General features: G+C 45.1%; 1 protein-coding gene across 1 annotated transcript in view; it reads right to left on the reverse strand.

Annotated features, from left to right (window-relative positions):
• The window catches only part of WDR86 (WD repeat domain 86), a 46,450-nt gene extending 32,218 nt beyond the window's left edge, over window positions 1–14,232 (reverse strand). Inside the window, exons 1-5 of the mRNA XM_079946990.1 lie at window positions 14,190–14,232; window positions 13,632–13,702; window positions 9,712–9,856; window positions 4,974–5,297; window positions 262–403 (exon numbers count right to left, since the gene is read on the reverse strand). Coding sequence (XP_079803116.1) covers window positions 262–403; window positions 4,974–5,136 — 305 coding nt within the window. The 5' untranslated portion in view covers window positions 5,137–5,297; window positions 9,712–9,856; window positions 13,632–13,702; window positions 14,190–14,232. The remainder of the gene's footprint in view (window positions 1–261; window positions 404–4,973; window positions 5,298–9,711; window positions 9,857–13,631; window positions 13,703–14,189) is intronic.
• Window positions 14,233–14,648: the final 416 nt, after the last annotated feature.

Here is a 14,648-nt window from a genome sequence, read left to right on the forward strand (position 1 = left end):
GGCTGCGTCAGCATTCTTGCTGGAATAACTAATTGCATATGGCCAAGAGCATGTGTAGCAGAAATTTAGGCAATCCATTTGTGCAATACAGCACAGGGAGGAAAAGACTGGTTTTGAACAGAATCAGAAGTAAGGATGGGGGACCTGAGGAGGTTAGCTGAGGAGCTAACTAGCATCAGATTACAGGTTGTGACAAGCAGAGAACGCAGGGTGAGGGGAGAAATCTAGGCAGCTCTAAATAAAAGACTCTGTGGTACCTACCTGTTGACAATCGATGTGTGCCCTCGGTAAACTGCCAGGCACTGGCCTGTCATCACGTCCCACTTTCGAATTGTGTGATCCGCACTACATGTAAAAGCAGCTTCATTTTCTAAGTGGCAAAATGTGATGTAGCTTTCATGTCCTGGGGGGAAAATATACAGAACTAAAAAGGATCAGTACAAATTTACCAAAAGCTACAAAAGGTGATTTTTGTAACAGGAACTTGTGGCTGTCCAGATGTTGTTGGATTTCAGCTCCCATCAACCCCAGGGCAGCATGGCCAGTGTCCAGGGATGATTGCAGTCCTGCAATCTCTGGAGGATGACAGGCTTCACTGCCCTGGTCTTGTAACAGGAAGCTTTGCATCACACTCTTAAATCGATTACAGTGGTACCTCGGGTTACATATGTTTCAGGTTACATACGCTCCAGGTTACAGACTCCACTAACCCAGAAATAGTACCTCGGGTTAAGAACTTTGCTTCAGGATGAGAACAGAAACTGTGCTCCGGCGGCGCAGCAGCAGCGGGAGGCCCCATTGGCTAAAGTGGTGCTTCGGGTTAAGAACGGACCTCCAGAACGAATTAAGTACTTAACCCGAGGTACCACTGTACTGTGGCAGATCTGAAAGAGCCTTTGTACTGGTCTTATGCTAGTCTGTCAGGACTTCCCTCAAAGGATTCCTGGGAGGTGTGATTGTTAGTGCCTTGAATTCTCTACAGATCTGCAACCACTTGAAGAACTACAATACCCTGGATTGCCAGGAAAGGGAGAGATGTCTGCTAAACCTGTTTTGAATCTGTGATATAAATATGTCCTTATGCAGGGTCCCCCCCTGCAAGAACAATTGCTGTCCTTTTAAAACATGCTTTCTACTATCTCATACAAACCACAGCTCTATGCCTCAAAATTCACACTCCAGTTTTATAAAATAAATAATAAATGTTGGAAATGTAAGGAAAAAGTACCTTACTTTTTACCATATGTGGTGGGAATGTAAGAAAGTGAAGGACTTCTGGGAAATGATTTATAATGAGATTTTTAAAATGTTGAAATATACATTAAAAAAAACAGAAGCCCTTTTACTTGGTATTGTAGGCACAGAGGTTCATAAGCATGATAAAAAATTGTTTTTATATGTGACAACTGCAGCAAGAATACTATTAGCCCAACGATGGAAGCAGGAAGAACTACCAACAAAAGAAGAGTGGCAGATGAAAATGATGGATTATTCTGAGTTGGTGAAATTAACTGGGAAAATTCAGAACCAGCAAGACCAGACTTTCCTGAAGGACTGGAAGAAATTCACGATATATTTGAAAGACAATTGTAATCAACTGACATCACTTGTAGGGTTACAAGAAGTTTTGTAAGGAGAACCTTATGAATTATTGCAAAAGAGGACTAAGGAGTTTATTTAGGATTTGGATTTTATAGCAATAACTATAATAATAAAATGCAAAATTAGAAAGGAAGTTAGAAAACCATCGGTCCATTAAGATGATGGAAGTCCTAGGCAGTGATAGCCAAAGGTCTGTTATGTTGTTCAAGATGGGATGTTATGTTTGGAAAACGTGTAAAAAACAATATATATTTTTAAAAAAAATTACACTCTAGCAATCCAGTGGTGCTGTTAGGTAATTTTTAAACTCTGGACTCAATGGTTATGGGGTCTGGGGTCCCTGCCTCTCTGCTCATTTTCCTGAGTGCAGAGCCCTACCTAGATGGGCTGGCATCACGTGATGTCTTGCTCTGTTAGCACTGACCCCCATTGTCCTGTGTTTTTCACACTGAGAGCAATGGGACCTGTTCCCAAGTCAGTTGCACATAAGGATTTCAGCAAGAGAATGGGTAGGAATTAAACCTCCCCCTATTCACATTCTCCGCATGCGTGGGAAGGATGCAATCTATATGAAAGATGACTAACAATTTATACTTTTGAAATTCAAGCTTCTTCTGACTCAAGAATGTTTTTGCTGTTTCGAATATGGTTTTTCTTTTTTTTAAGTCCACCAAGTTCTTAGTTTAATAGGCACTTCCTTCTACCTACATGGTCAGCTTCCATGTTCTTTAATCATTTTGAGGTCAATCTATGGACATTGTATAAAAAGTGGCATTTCTCATTCTGAAGATGAAAACAAATTTAAGAGCAGACAATCAAGCTGTTTACATGAGCCTTTAGTGATTATTCAGTTGCAAAAGAAACAAACAAAAACTAAGTGAATACCTAGAATTGGCTAAACTGACAGACTCAATAAGAAATCATTCAAAGGAGAGAATGGGATGTTTTTTATAAAATATATGAAAAATGGAGGTTCCCAGACCATCACTTGGCTTAGCATAGATTTAAATCCCACTGACAACCAGAATGTTTCTCCACAGACTTACCAACTGAATACAGAAATTTAGAAAAGGGAATTATCAAGTAACATTCATGGGTAGCAGGAAGTCATGTTAGGAATCAAGGAGTCAAGCCAGAAGTTGCAAAAAGACGGTTTGCACTCTCTACGAAGAATTGTATTTGAAAATGCTTGGTTTTGAGGCGCTTTTTTTTCATTTCTTTTTTCTTTTTCATTGCTGATATGCTTTTTCTTTTTTTCTTTTTTCTTCTTTTTCTTTTAATATTCTGATTATTTGATGTGTGTATGTATGTATATGAAAAAAAAAATTAATTTTTTAAAAATGCTTTTAAATAAATAAATTTAAAAGGAAAAAACCTGCATCGAAACTCACAAAAACAACTCCAGGAAAAGATTTGTTTAAAGACATTCTAAGTCAGAGTTTTCAATGTTTTTGAGCCCACGGCTCCCTTGACCAACTACATTATTTCTGCAGCACTTCTGTGGGCCTCTGGAACCTAGTTATGTCACCCCTGCAGAGCTAGCAGCCCCTCACTCCTTTTCGAGCACCCTCCCTTGTGGAGTGTTCCCTCAGCCTCCTTTCTTCTCCCCTCTCCTTGGGAGTCCTCCAGGCAGCCACTTTTGCTGTCCCTGGCCTCTGAGCTGCCCCCCCCCCCGCCCCAAAGAGAGGTGCCTCCTCACACTGCCCCACTGGCAGAGACGGTTCCCGCCCCCCCCCCCCACTCATTCATCCTGAGTTGCCCATATTGTATACAGTGGTACCTCGGGTTACAGATGCTTCAGGTTACCGACTCTGCTAACCCAGAAATAGTACCTCGGGTTAAGAACTTTGCTTCAGGATGAGAACGGAAATCATGCTCCAGCGGCGCAGCGGTGCGGGAGGTCCCATTAGCTAAAGTGGTACCTCAGGTTAAGAACAGTTTCAGGTTAAGAACGGACCTCCGGAATGAATTAAGTTCTTAACCTGAGGTACCACTGTATTTGGGATGGGTTTTAATTTATGCAAGCCGTTTGGGGAGCCAATGTCTTGGGTAGCATAAAATAAAATGGCTTCTCCAGAGTCAGTCTTGAATGAAAAGGTTTTTAAGCAAAGGTTGGATGGCAAAATGTCATCTTGCATGAACTAGTGGATTCCTGCATCACAGGGTTTGAACTACAGGACCCTCCAACTCTATGATTCTATGAAATTGCCTCACAACAATTTATATGTGTGTGTTGTATGTGTGTGTCTTAAATATATCATCATTCTGCCTTCTCCCATGAAGAAAAAGGTTTCCCATCCTCATTTGAAGGCATCCTCCAAGAATTCCAGCATGGAAGGATCTCAGCAAGTCTGACTAAGCAGACAGACACACTGCAGCTTGCCAGGTCTGTTATGGGCTACCACAACCACATAGACATTAATATCACTTAACCAGAATTTGGGAGGGGCTGTGTGATGGACAGACCATTAGGGTCATCCTCCAGAAGACCCTCAGCCAATCATGGCAGGGAAGAGAAACGGCTAATCAGGAGAGAGAGTGAGGATAGTAGAGGGAGAATTTGACAGTTTAACTGCCAAATGGAGTCTGGCTAGGGAAGTTGCTTAGGGGTTTGTCAGGCAGGGTAAATCTGTTTAATTTTGTCCTGTGAAAGAAATGGACCCAGAAAGGGTCTTTTACAGAAAGAGTTAGCCATTCTAGGAGGAAAGAGATGTATTAGAAATAGCTCTGTTGTGGGGAATTATAAGTAAAGTTATTGCTCAAACCTGAAACAGCATTTCTGATGGAAAAAATACTGTCCCTTTAACCGTAAAACTGCTTTATCCTTCATTAAGCACTTGTTAGTAAAAATACAGTTTCCACTTCCATCATGCCTCAGCTTTAATTTATACCTAGTTTGGGAAATAAGTTGTCACAGGAACACCAATATTAAAAATCTTTGCTGCTGATTTATTTTGTACAAGTGCCCTGCCACAGATAGAGAATCCCTGAATTTTCTTTTTTATATATATTAATTTTATTAGTTTTCCAAATTTTAACAAATCAATCCAAATTATTTAAATTTAATACAATTTTTAAAAAGTAATTAGGTTTCCCGCTCCTGTTACAAACATATGTCCATTGCTTCCTGATGTTGCTGCTTCATTCTTCTTTATACACCTCATCTATTGATTTTAATCCATTTACATAGCTAGCCTTTTATTTTTCCTTGCAATCAGCAAAAATCCCTGAATTCTCAGTTGTCATAGACAGGGACTGACCAAGGTTAAATCACCTCAGATGCGGTCATTTTGCCCCGCTCCCATCTTCACTGAGGGAGTTTGCCACAGGGTGCACCCCAGAATCAGAGGCTAAGGGAAGGTTTACCCTACCTTGAAAATGGGCCCTGCACTGGCTGTCCGCAGTGCTCCAGAGCCGTGCAGTGCCATCTTCACTACCTGTCAGGAGCCACTGGCCGTCTGGGCTGAGGCTCAGCCAGTTGATGCCTCCCTGGTGATCAGTGCAAACTTTCAGTGCTGAACTACTGCTCCCCATCTTGCGAGTTCCACAACAAGGCAGGAGCCGGGGTGGAGAGTCTCATAGGGTCCGAGCCAAACAAGGATCAGGAGTTAGGCCTTAAAACATCAGGCTGCATCAAGCCAACTCCAAGGATCATCTTTGGTGCAAAAACAAACAGCAGGGGGATGTTGCTGTCTCTACAAAAAGTGGAAAAAATGTATTAATAATGATAAGAACAACAACAACATAATAACAAATGATACTAGATGGCTCAGGCACACAGCCATTATAGCCAGAAGCTTGACCATTAAGCTGGCAAACCCCTGCGCCTCTCCCATGAGTAAACCCATTATATTAAACATTTCATTGTTTATTGTAACATGAGAATAACTCTGGAAAATAAACCCTGAAAAAATATCTGGAAACTTCACCTGGTTAAAAACATGGCCAGACTTTTGACTAAAGGCCACTGGAGTGACCCTGTTTTTCCACATGTAAGCTTTCAGCTGAAACAGAATAGAACACTACATTTCTATGATTCTACTACAGTTATTCCCAAATTGTATGCCAGAGCATTCTGGTATGACTCGGATGAACTACTTACTGCGCCTAAAGGAGGCTTGTCTGAGGCTCTGGGTGTGCCTTCTTTGAGAACAGGTAATTCTGCTGATCAGGTGTGATTGAATGATCCGATCATGCAATCATATCAGATGCAGACAAACAACATAATTGCTTCCCCTTCCCTGCTGTCTGTGATTTTCACTGCTCTGGGCATGTCTCTTCTCAGATGCAAAAGGAGAGGAGACTTTGCTACCAGTGTTCCTTAGCAATCTGGAGTCTGGGAAGCTGCCCTGCCAAGTTTAGGCAAACTTATATTGAATGATGCACCTACATCACATGCCAGACCTTGGAGAATGGAGGGCTATAGTTATGGCTAAGAGTTCAAGCAACAAACTCTGTAGTTTATTCCATATGTTTTTCCTCCCTCACCGCAAATAGTGGTTGCTACTCACAAGTATCCAAAAGATAAAGGGAAGACAAATTATTTTGACGCTAGCTGCTGTCATTTTAATAAAAGCCACGGCTGTTGTGCCAAAGGTTGTGCCAAAGAAAATCAAATTCTGTGACCAGAATAGACATTGCAAATATTATGCATATCCTTAGTTTGCATACACTTATCCTGCTTCAAAAATCCAGGTTTTCAAAATGCTTGGAATTCTTTGGCAAAGGTTAAAGGATACTGAGAATATGTGGGCTGGGCGGGGGGCACAGAGCTGCCTCAGATTAGTAAATTCCTTTGTGGAAACACACATACAAAACCATTTCTGCAATAAATCTCAGTGGGAGGGCAGCAGGGGTGGCAGTTATTTATCCCAGCAAGTGCCCCCCCAATGCCTTGATCCCAGGAGAAAATAGTCTCTAGATACCATGGGGTTTGTCTTTAATCTGCACAAGGCTGCCTGGGCTAGTATCTCCAAGCCAAAGGGAAGCCTGTCATAGCAAACTCTGCCTACACAAATTGTGTAAGCCAAACACAGCCCACCAGCAAAATCTATCACAGCCCATCAAGAACTCAATACACTTCCTAGTTTTCTTCCTGCCTGGGACTGGCAAAGATAAAACAGTAAATTGTGAAGCACCTGGCAGCCCTATTCCAGCAGCCAGAAGAAGTGGCAAAAGGAAAGCATACAGATAAGGCTCCATCCATCTTTCCATTCCATCATATGGCAGTAATGGGAGGGGCTGTAGCATGCAGAAGGTCCCTGGTTCAATGCTCAGCATCTCCAGATAAGGATAGGAGAGACTCATGTCTGAAACCCTAGAGAGCTGCTGCCAGTCAGTGCAGACAATACTGATCAAGATAGGCCAATGGTCTGGCTCCGTATAAGGCAGCTTCCTGGGCCCTGTGTTCCTGACCATAGGGTACTGCTCCTATTATCTTGAATGCAGCCTGGTTCAGTATCAAAACTGGCCACAGGGTGAAGCTTGGCACATTCCTCCTCAAGCCACATTTATTTACTTTCTTACAGTATTTATATGCTGTCTTTCATTTAAAAATAACCCACAATGCAATTTACAGTAAAGAAGTAAAGAAGGAGAGGCTAACATGTGGCCCTCCGAATGCTGGTGGACTCCCAACGCTCAAGGCCAATGGCCAGGGATAATGAGAGTTGTAGTCAAACATTGTCCGGAGGGACAGAGTTTAGCCGCTCCTGCTGTAAATTATATTTGAAGCCTTGATTCTTGCACCCACTCTAGGAACAGAGACGTAATATACGTGCAGCTATGAGGAGGGTTTTCCTAGTGGTGCAGCAATAATTGCACAGTCCCTTCCAGCTATACAATTCTATGATTCTATGTGCAACATCAGGGACGCAGGTGGCGCTGTGGGTTAAAGCCTCAGCGCCTAGGGCTTGCCGATCGAAAGGTCGGCGGTTCGAATCCCTGCGGCGGGGTGCGCTCCCGCTGCTCGGTCCCAGCGCCTGCCAACCTAGCAGTTCGAAAGCACCTCCGGGTGCAAGTAGATAAATAGGGACCGCTTACCAGCGGGAAGGTAAACGGCGTTTCCGTGTGCGGCTCTGGCTCTGGCTCTGGCCAGAGCAGCGATGTCACGCTGGCCACGTGACCCGGAAGTGTCTCCGGACAGCGCTGGCCCCTGGCCTCTTAAGTGAGATGGGCGCACAACCCCAGAGTCTGTCAAGACTGGCCCGTACGGGCAGGGGTACCTTTACCTTTACCTTTATGTGCAACATCAACACTGCCTTTCAGCCTTCCTCGTGTGCTATTTATGTGTTGGTTAGAGCATGGTGCTGATAACGTCAAGGTCGCAGGTTTGATCCCTGTATGGGGCAACTGCATATTCTTGCATTGCAGACGGTTGGAGCAGGATGATTCTCAGGGTCCCATCATCCCTGATAGACCACACTAGCTATGGATAATGGACTCCAACATCTGCAGGCCCACAAGTGCCCCGATCCCTGCCCTACATAAAGGCCTTTAATTTTTAAAATCAAAATTATTTCAAAATTGAGCCCACACCCAAGGTGGTGCAGATATTTTATATTCCATCTCACGTACCCCCTAAACCTCAATTTAATGCCACAATCCTATACATGTTTTCTCAATAGGCAAACCCATTAAATTGAGTGGAGCTTATTCCTAACTCTTAAAGAGTACAGGATTGTAGCCTAAGCCTCAGGTGTGAAAGCGCCTTTCTAGTTTCCAAGTCCACACTCACAGGGAAAGGGGTTGGCCAGGGGAGAAGCAACCCGAAAAAGCTCTTCCTTGTGGAATCGCTTCCCCCTTTGACCGCAGGATATTAACCTTCCTAAATGGATGGGGTGTGTGTGGAGAAATGGACCCCTTCGAGGGCGGGAAAACTCCGGGAGCAGCCAAGACCCCTTTCGCCTGCCTCGCCCAGGAAGGGAGACAGCCAACTCCTCCCCATAACCATGTCTGCGCTGCTTCCCTCACGCCACTGCCTCCTCACCCCCCATGTCTGGGTGGGCTGAGGCTTCCCTCGCCTCCTCTAAAAAGACACACACACACCCCCCCGGACTTCCCTCACGGCCCCTCTTTAAACAAAAAGAGAAGCCTCGGGGCTCTGTCTGTAACCCTCGCCCACAGGATACGGAGCAGATCCTGCCCGCTCCCCTCCCCCTCTGAAGAAAAAGGGGGGCGCGCGCGTACACACACACACACACACACACACACACACACAACTAGCAACGCCCCCGACCCAAATCCGCAGCGCCCACCCCCCACGTCTCTCCTGTTTCCTTTGCCTGCAGTCCTCCTCTCCGCTTTGTTTCCTGTCCCCCCCCCTCACGCAGCCCCCTTCCTCAAAGCATTCTTGCTTTCTCAAAAGTTTCCCTCAGGACCCCCCAAGGCTCCCCTATAACTCCAACTGTTTCCCTCGCCACCGCCACACACGCGAATTTATGTATTTCTTTTTCCTATCCTGAGGACAGAAAGAAGAAAAGAAACCCCCTCCTCGTGTGTAAAAAAAAAACCAAAAGTCAGCACACCGCTCTCCTCTCCAGGGTCACACATCTCCCCACGACTCGACGGCGTTTGGGTTTTTTATTGGGCTGCCGCTTCCCTCAGCGAACCTCTTCTTTTCTCCCCCCCTTGGGTGCCACAGGTTGGGTGCCTTCCCAAGACCCCCTCAGTGGGTCCTTTTTTGTAGGAATGAGGAGGGGTTTCTGAACCAGATTGGTGAGGCTGGTCGTAATATCATGAGGGAGCAAAATACAAGGGTGCGAATTAGCCCCACACGGTGACCCCCATGACCCGAGCTGCGCCTGCCTTCTTCCCTCAGAAAGAGCCCCCACAGCAATCCGTGTGAAATGTCCCCAGAGAGAAGCATCCATCCCAACTGTGCAAGTTTCCCACCCGCAGGGAGTCACATCTCTCTCGCGCCTCTGTCCATTTCTCCACAAAGCTACATCATAATTCATTTTCTAAGCAATAAGGCAAATCAAGTCTGCACACCCCCCAGCTCTCCCACACAGCACCATTCCCATGTTTCCGCCTAGCAATCTCGCAGATTTTCAAACAAATATAATTATTATTACATGTAGACACAGCACACAAGAGTTGCTCGCTTACTTCAGTTCAAATCCCCATCCCAAGGGGAAATCCTCTTGCTCATGATCTCTGGTGTCGTTGGAGAGAAGCCAAATCAGCAAACACGCACACCTCCTTTCACCTTCAGAGAAGCTTCATCCAAAAATGTTATCTTTTTACACACAAACTACGGCCAGGCGAACAAGCAAAAAAACAAAATTAAAAGGATCAGGCTTCTTCACATTGTTCCAGGGGGGTGGAAGGAAAAATCCTAGAGGACACAAACTCCAGAGAGCAAACCAATCTAGTAACCGCAAAACTCATTTCCAGGCAGATCTCATTTCCTTCCATGATAAGGGGAAAGAAAAAGAAAAAGAAAAAGAAAAAGAGAAAGAGAGAGAGAAAGAAAGAAAGAAAGAAAGAAAGGAAGGAAGAAAGGAAGAAAGAAAGAAAGAAAAGGGGGTGACAGATTGCTGGGTTAATGGAGCCAAATAGTTTTGCCTGGACTCTCAGGCAGTTCCTAAATCCTAACTTTCTCCAGTGGCTTTTTGCATTGTAATAAGAAGGGGCCTATGTAGATTCTGAGTCCGAGTTTAGCATAATTCATTGGGGCGTCTGTTGCAGCACTGCAGAGAGAGAAAAACGGTTTTTAAAAGTCTTCCTGTTTAGAGAGGCTAGCTGCCTTTTGTCTCCTGTTCTTACCCCCTTCAGTTGTGTGTGAAGAAGGCTCATCTGAACTGCTTGCCAAGATCCCTGCAGGACTCCGAAACCTCTCTCTCTTTCTCTCTCCTTTTACCCAGTTCTCCCCCAAAACTTTTCCCCTGTTTCTTAGATTAATACAGTTGTGCAGAGCATAACTTGTCCGTCTTTTCACGCTCTGCGGGGGATCAAATACCACCCCTCAGATTTCTACAAGGTCCTAAAGAAAGCTGAATTAAATAGCAGAAACTACTAGGATCTGTAGCAGAAAAGAGTGCTGCAAGACTCTTCGCTGTTTTTACTAGGATTTAAACAACAGATTCTTGGAAATGCATAATGCCTTGCGGTATATAAGTGATATGGAAAGTTTTGTATCTCAAGGTGCTAAAGGAACACACACAATATGGAATTCCTAGGAAGGCAAGACGTGAGGGCAATGGGGAGTGTGAGGATGAGCAAGATAAGCTTTGGCCGGATCAGAACTTGGGCTTTATCAGATATGTCAGTCTAGCTCAGTGTTGCCAATCAAAGGATTGGCAGCCACTCTGCAGGGTTGCACTGCACTGCAGTTTTCTTGGGGGTGTATGGGGTGTTAGGAGAGAGGTAGTACCTCTGGTGGGGGTCATGTCGTGCTCCTTCTGGGGTAGACTATCCACCTTTGGTCCCCGCCCTGCACTCAGCTCTCACCTGTGGCTCCTAGAAGCTGTTAGCATGCGGCATTGCCCGCACTCCAGGAATGGCTTTGACTGGCTGGCTAAACCAGGTGAAGGTAGCTAATGGATCTCAAACCCTCAGTGAGTTAGGGGCTTCCTCTACATGTGAAGACAGGCTCAGGCGGATTAACCGAACAAGACCAATGGTGGGTCCATTGGTTAATAAGGTGGTTTCTGCATGAGCTGTAGAGGGAAGTGAGGGGCAGATGGGGCTCCTAGATGGGGAGGTAGCCCATCTGGGAGGAGGAAGACTCTGATCCTAAACCTCCGCTGCTTTGTGGGATATCTTCAGAAGAAAAGGCTAAGGAGTAAACCCTGCACAAATCTGGAATGGAGTCCCTAAAAAGGTTGGGTGGCACCTTGAACGCTTCCTTCCGGCAATTCCTGTAGCCAAGCTGGTGCCAAACATATTGCTCTGCTTTCCTTTGGACCACATCAGCCAGGCCAAGAGGGGTGGTTTTTTTTGTTATCTGGGCAGCCCAGGAGGTCCATACACACTGTACAGACTTGTACCCCCGGGGAGGTCACTTGGGTGCTGCTAATGCAGCTGTTTGACTTCACCCCTGGAGGCACACTCCATTGTCTCTCAAGAGAGATGGATGCCAACAACTCAGTTTTCTCAGTCCTACCTGATGGTTCTGGGAATTAAACCTAGGAGAACTATTTGCGTACAAGGTGATTTTTCATACAGAGAAAAAGTAAGAGGTGACATACACAGAGGTGTATAAAATTATGTATGGTTCAGAGAAAGTGTATAATAAAATGGGTTTATCCCTCTCTCATAATACTAGAACTCAGGAACATCCAAAGAAGCAGAATGTTGGAAGATTCAGGACAGAAAAAAGAAAGTACAGTGGTACCTCGGGTTACAAACACCTTGGGTTACAAACACCTTGGGTTACAGACTCCAGTAACCCAGAAGTTGTACCGCGGGTTAAGAACTTTGCCCCAGGATGAGAACAGAAATCATGCACCGGTGGTGCAGCGGCAGCGGGAAGCCCCATTAGCTAAAGTGGTGCTTCAGGTTAAGAATGGTTTCAGGTTAAGAACAGACCTCCGGAACGAATTAAGTTCGTAACCAGTAGTACCAATGTAGTTAATTCATCCACTGCATAGTTAAAGAGGCAGTTATGACTACTGACTTTAAGGACTTTAAAAGAGGATTAGTCTAGATCAGGAGTAAGCAAACTAAGGCCCATGGACCACAAGCGGCCCACGGGAGTCGTTTAACCGGCCCACGAGCTGCCCCCAAACCGTGCCGCTCGCTCGGCAAGTCCCCGTGCATTGTGCTAAACCTGCACGGCGTGGGGACTCACTTCTGTGGCACTGAAAATTGCGTCTGTGCAGACGCAGATGCCGGAAATTGGGTGTACTCACGCACACGCGCAATCCGGCCCACAGAGGGCTATCCACTGGAGTGAACCGGCCCAGGCGAGGTGATGGAAACTGTAGTCCAAAATATCTGGAGGGTCAAAGGTTGAGGATGCCTGTCTTATGTTCTTATGTCTGTCATGTTATTGCAGGGGAAGCCCAATTCACAGACACAAATCCTCACTTGATGTTGCAAGAATCAAGTGAGGAAATTATGCGTGAATCGACCCATACATTCCACACTAGGTGGGTGGACTAGGCTGGTTAATGGGACAAGTGGGCTGCTCTGAGCAGAGCTTGCTGAAGAATATACCAGTGGCCTCTTCTTCTTGCTTTATTTTGCAGGAGCCACTGAGAGGCTGGAGGGCCAGGAGGACAAGGCAGCCAAATTAGTCCCAGCTGTGCCTCATTCCAGGTCAGAAAGTCAGGAACACATATCCAAGCAGCGAGTCTGAATAACCGTGTCATGCAGTGGCTCATAGGTCCATGCCATAAATCAGCCCTGCAAATAAAATGTATGCCTTAGTGCAGTTAGCTGTGCATTAATCTGTAGCACCAATCTGATATAGCTGGCTGTCTACCCTAATTACTCACTTTAAAGGCTGGATATTGCTATTTCAGCCATCGATATAATAAAACGGGTTTGCTCCCATTTCACCAAATAGTAGGAAGTTTCAGGGGCAGCTCTGTAAAGGATCGGTTTCCTTGTGAGAGAACAGTCTCCATTATCTTTTTATGTAATGTTATATTTACAAAAATAGGAAATGAACATGAAGAAGCAGGCAACAGCCAAGACCAGTACTGCTGGGTTTTAACCCATGTTGGTTTCCCTAAAATCAAATAACATGTCATTTGAAACCCTCCCACACCTACAAGGCTCTTTAGCATTTAGCTGGGGGAAAACAAAATGCGATTCACTAGCCTCTCTCCAACTGTTTCTGTCAAATTCCCACCAAAACAACTAGAGTGTGTTCAGTAGCAGGCTGCCACCAGCCATCAAAAGCCATCAGTGCTAATTTAAGGAAGCACCTTTCAGCCAACAGTGCTCACTGAAGAAAGATCTTTTAGCTATTGAATTACAAGAGTCTAGAGAAATTTTTATCCTCTCACTTGACAGCTATAACAACAGTATTAAGAGTAGTTCCCTTGCATCTGAAGTTTTGACTGAACAAACATTACCTCTGGCTAATCTGGATTCTTTTTCATTTGGTGAATAAGCATTTAGACTCCCACGCAAGCTTCAATTGCAGCTGGAACAAAATAAAAGAGGTAAAAAAAATGGCATTTGATCCTGCCTTGTTTTGCTTTCAAGAGGCAAAAGGTTTTGGACAAAACCACTATTTATGTTTACAAACAAAATAAACAACCTTATTAAGTTTTAAATGGAGAGAGGATAAAACTACTTCTGATTCCTGTTTTGTGGGGCCAAATCCAAGATGATTAGGAGTGCTATGGTCTTCTGCAGACAATAAAGGATCTTTTGTTTTTTCTAGGAAGTGGAGCCAGCAATGTTTTAAAGGCCTAAGCAGTCAGTCTCAAGCCCCTTCTTAAGCTGATCATAAACAATGAAGTGCCCAGCCATTGGAATTAACTTTCCTAGAGGATTAGCCCCCTGCACAGTGCAAGTCTATCCCATGTGATAAAAGCAAGAGGAGGTCAGTATCCAGAAGCAGAGTCTCCAAGTTGCTCAGACTAGTGAGAAATCCTGACTGGGAAGCCATCAGAGTATCATCTCACCTGCTCTGGTCTCCTGCTGTTAAGAAGTTTTGTTACACGTGAATGTCTGAACCTTCGTGCGTGTCTACCCTGCCTAAGGACCCAGCAGAGACACCCACCTGGGAAATGAGACCAGTTGCTTGGAAACAGAAGGTGCATTGCTTAAATGTGTGTGGTAAAATGGTAAAACCAGCACTTTGAATTGGGCCCGGAAACTATTGGCAGCCAGTACAGTTGGTCCAGAATCAGCGTAACATGTTCTGTGTTGGCTGCTGAGGAAGAAAGAGCCCTTTCTCTATGACCAGCATGGACATGCAGAAGGGTAGCAGAGAAGGGATGGGTGGGTGATTCTTTCTCTCCTCAACCAGTCCACTTGGTAGAAGCAGTGGCATAGCATTGGTTGCTGGCGTCCAGGGCGGGTGGTATGTGTCGGTCAGAGGGTGTCAGCCCAGCTAATGCTGCCAGAGTGACCCCACCCCC

Source organism: Podarcis cretensis (assembly GCF_951804945.1).
Source record: "Podarcis cretensis genome assembly, chromosome: 12".
Lineage (NCBI taxonomy): Eukaryota > Metazoa > Chordata > Lepidosauria > Squamata > Lacertidae > Podarcis > Podarcis cretensis.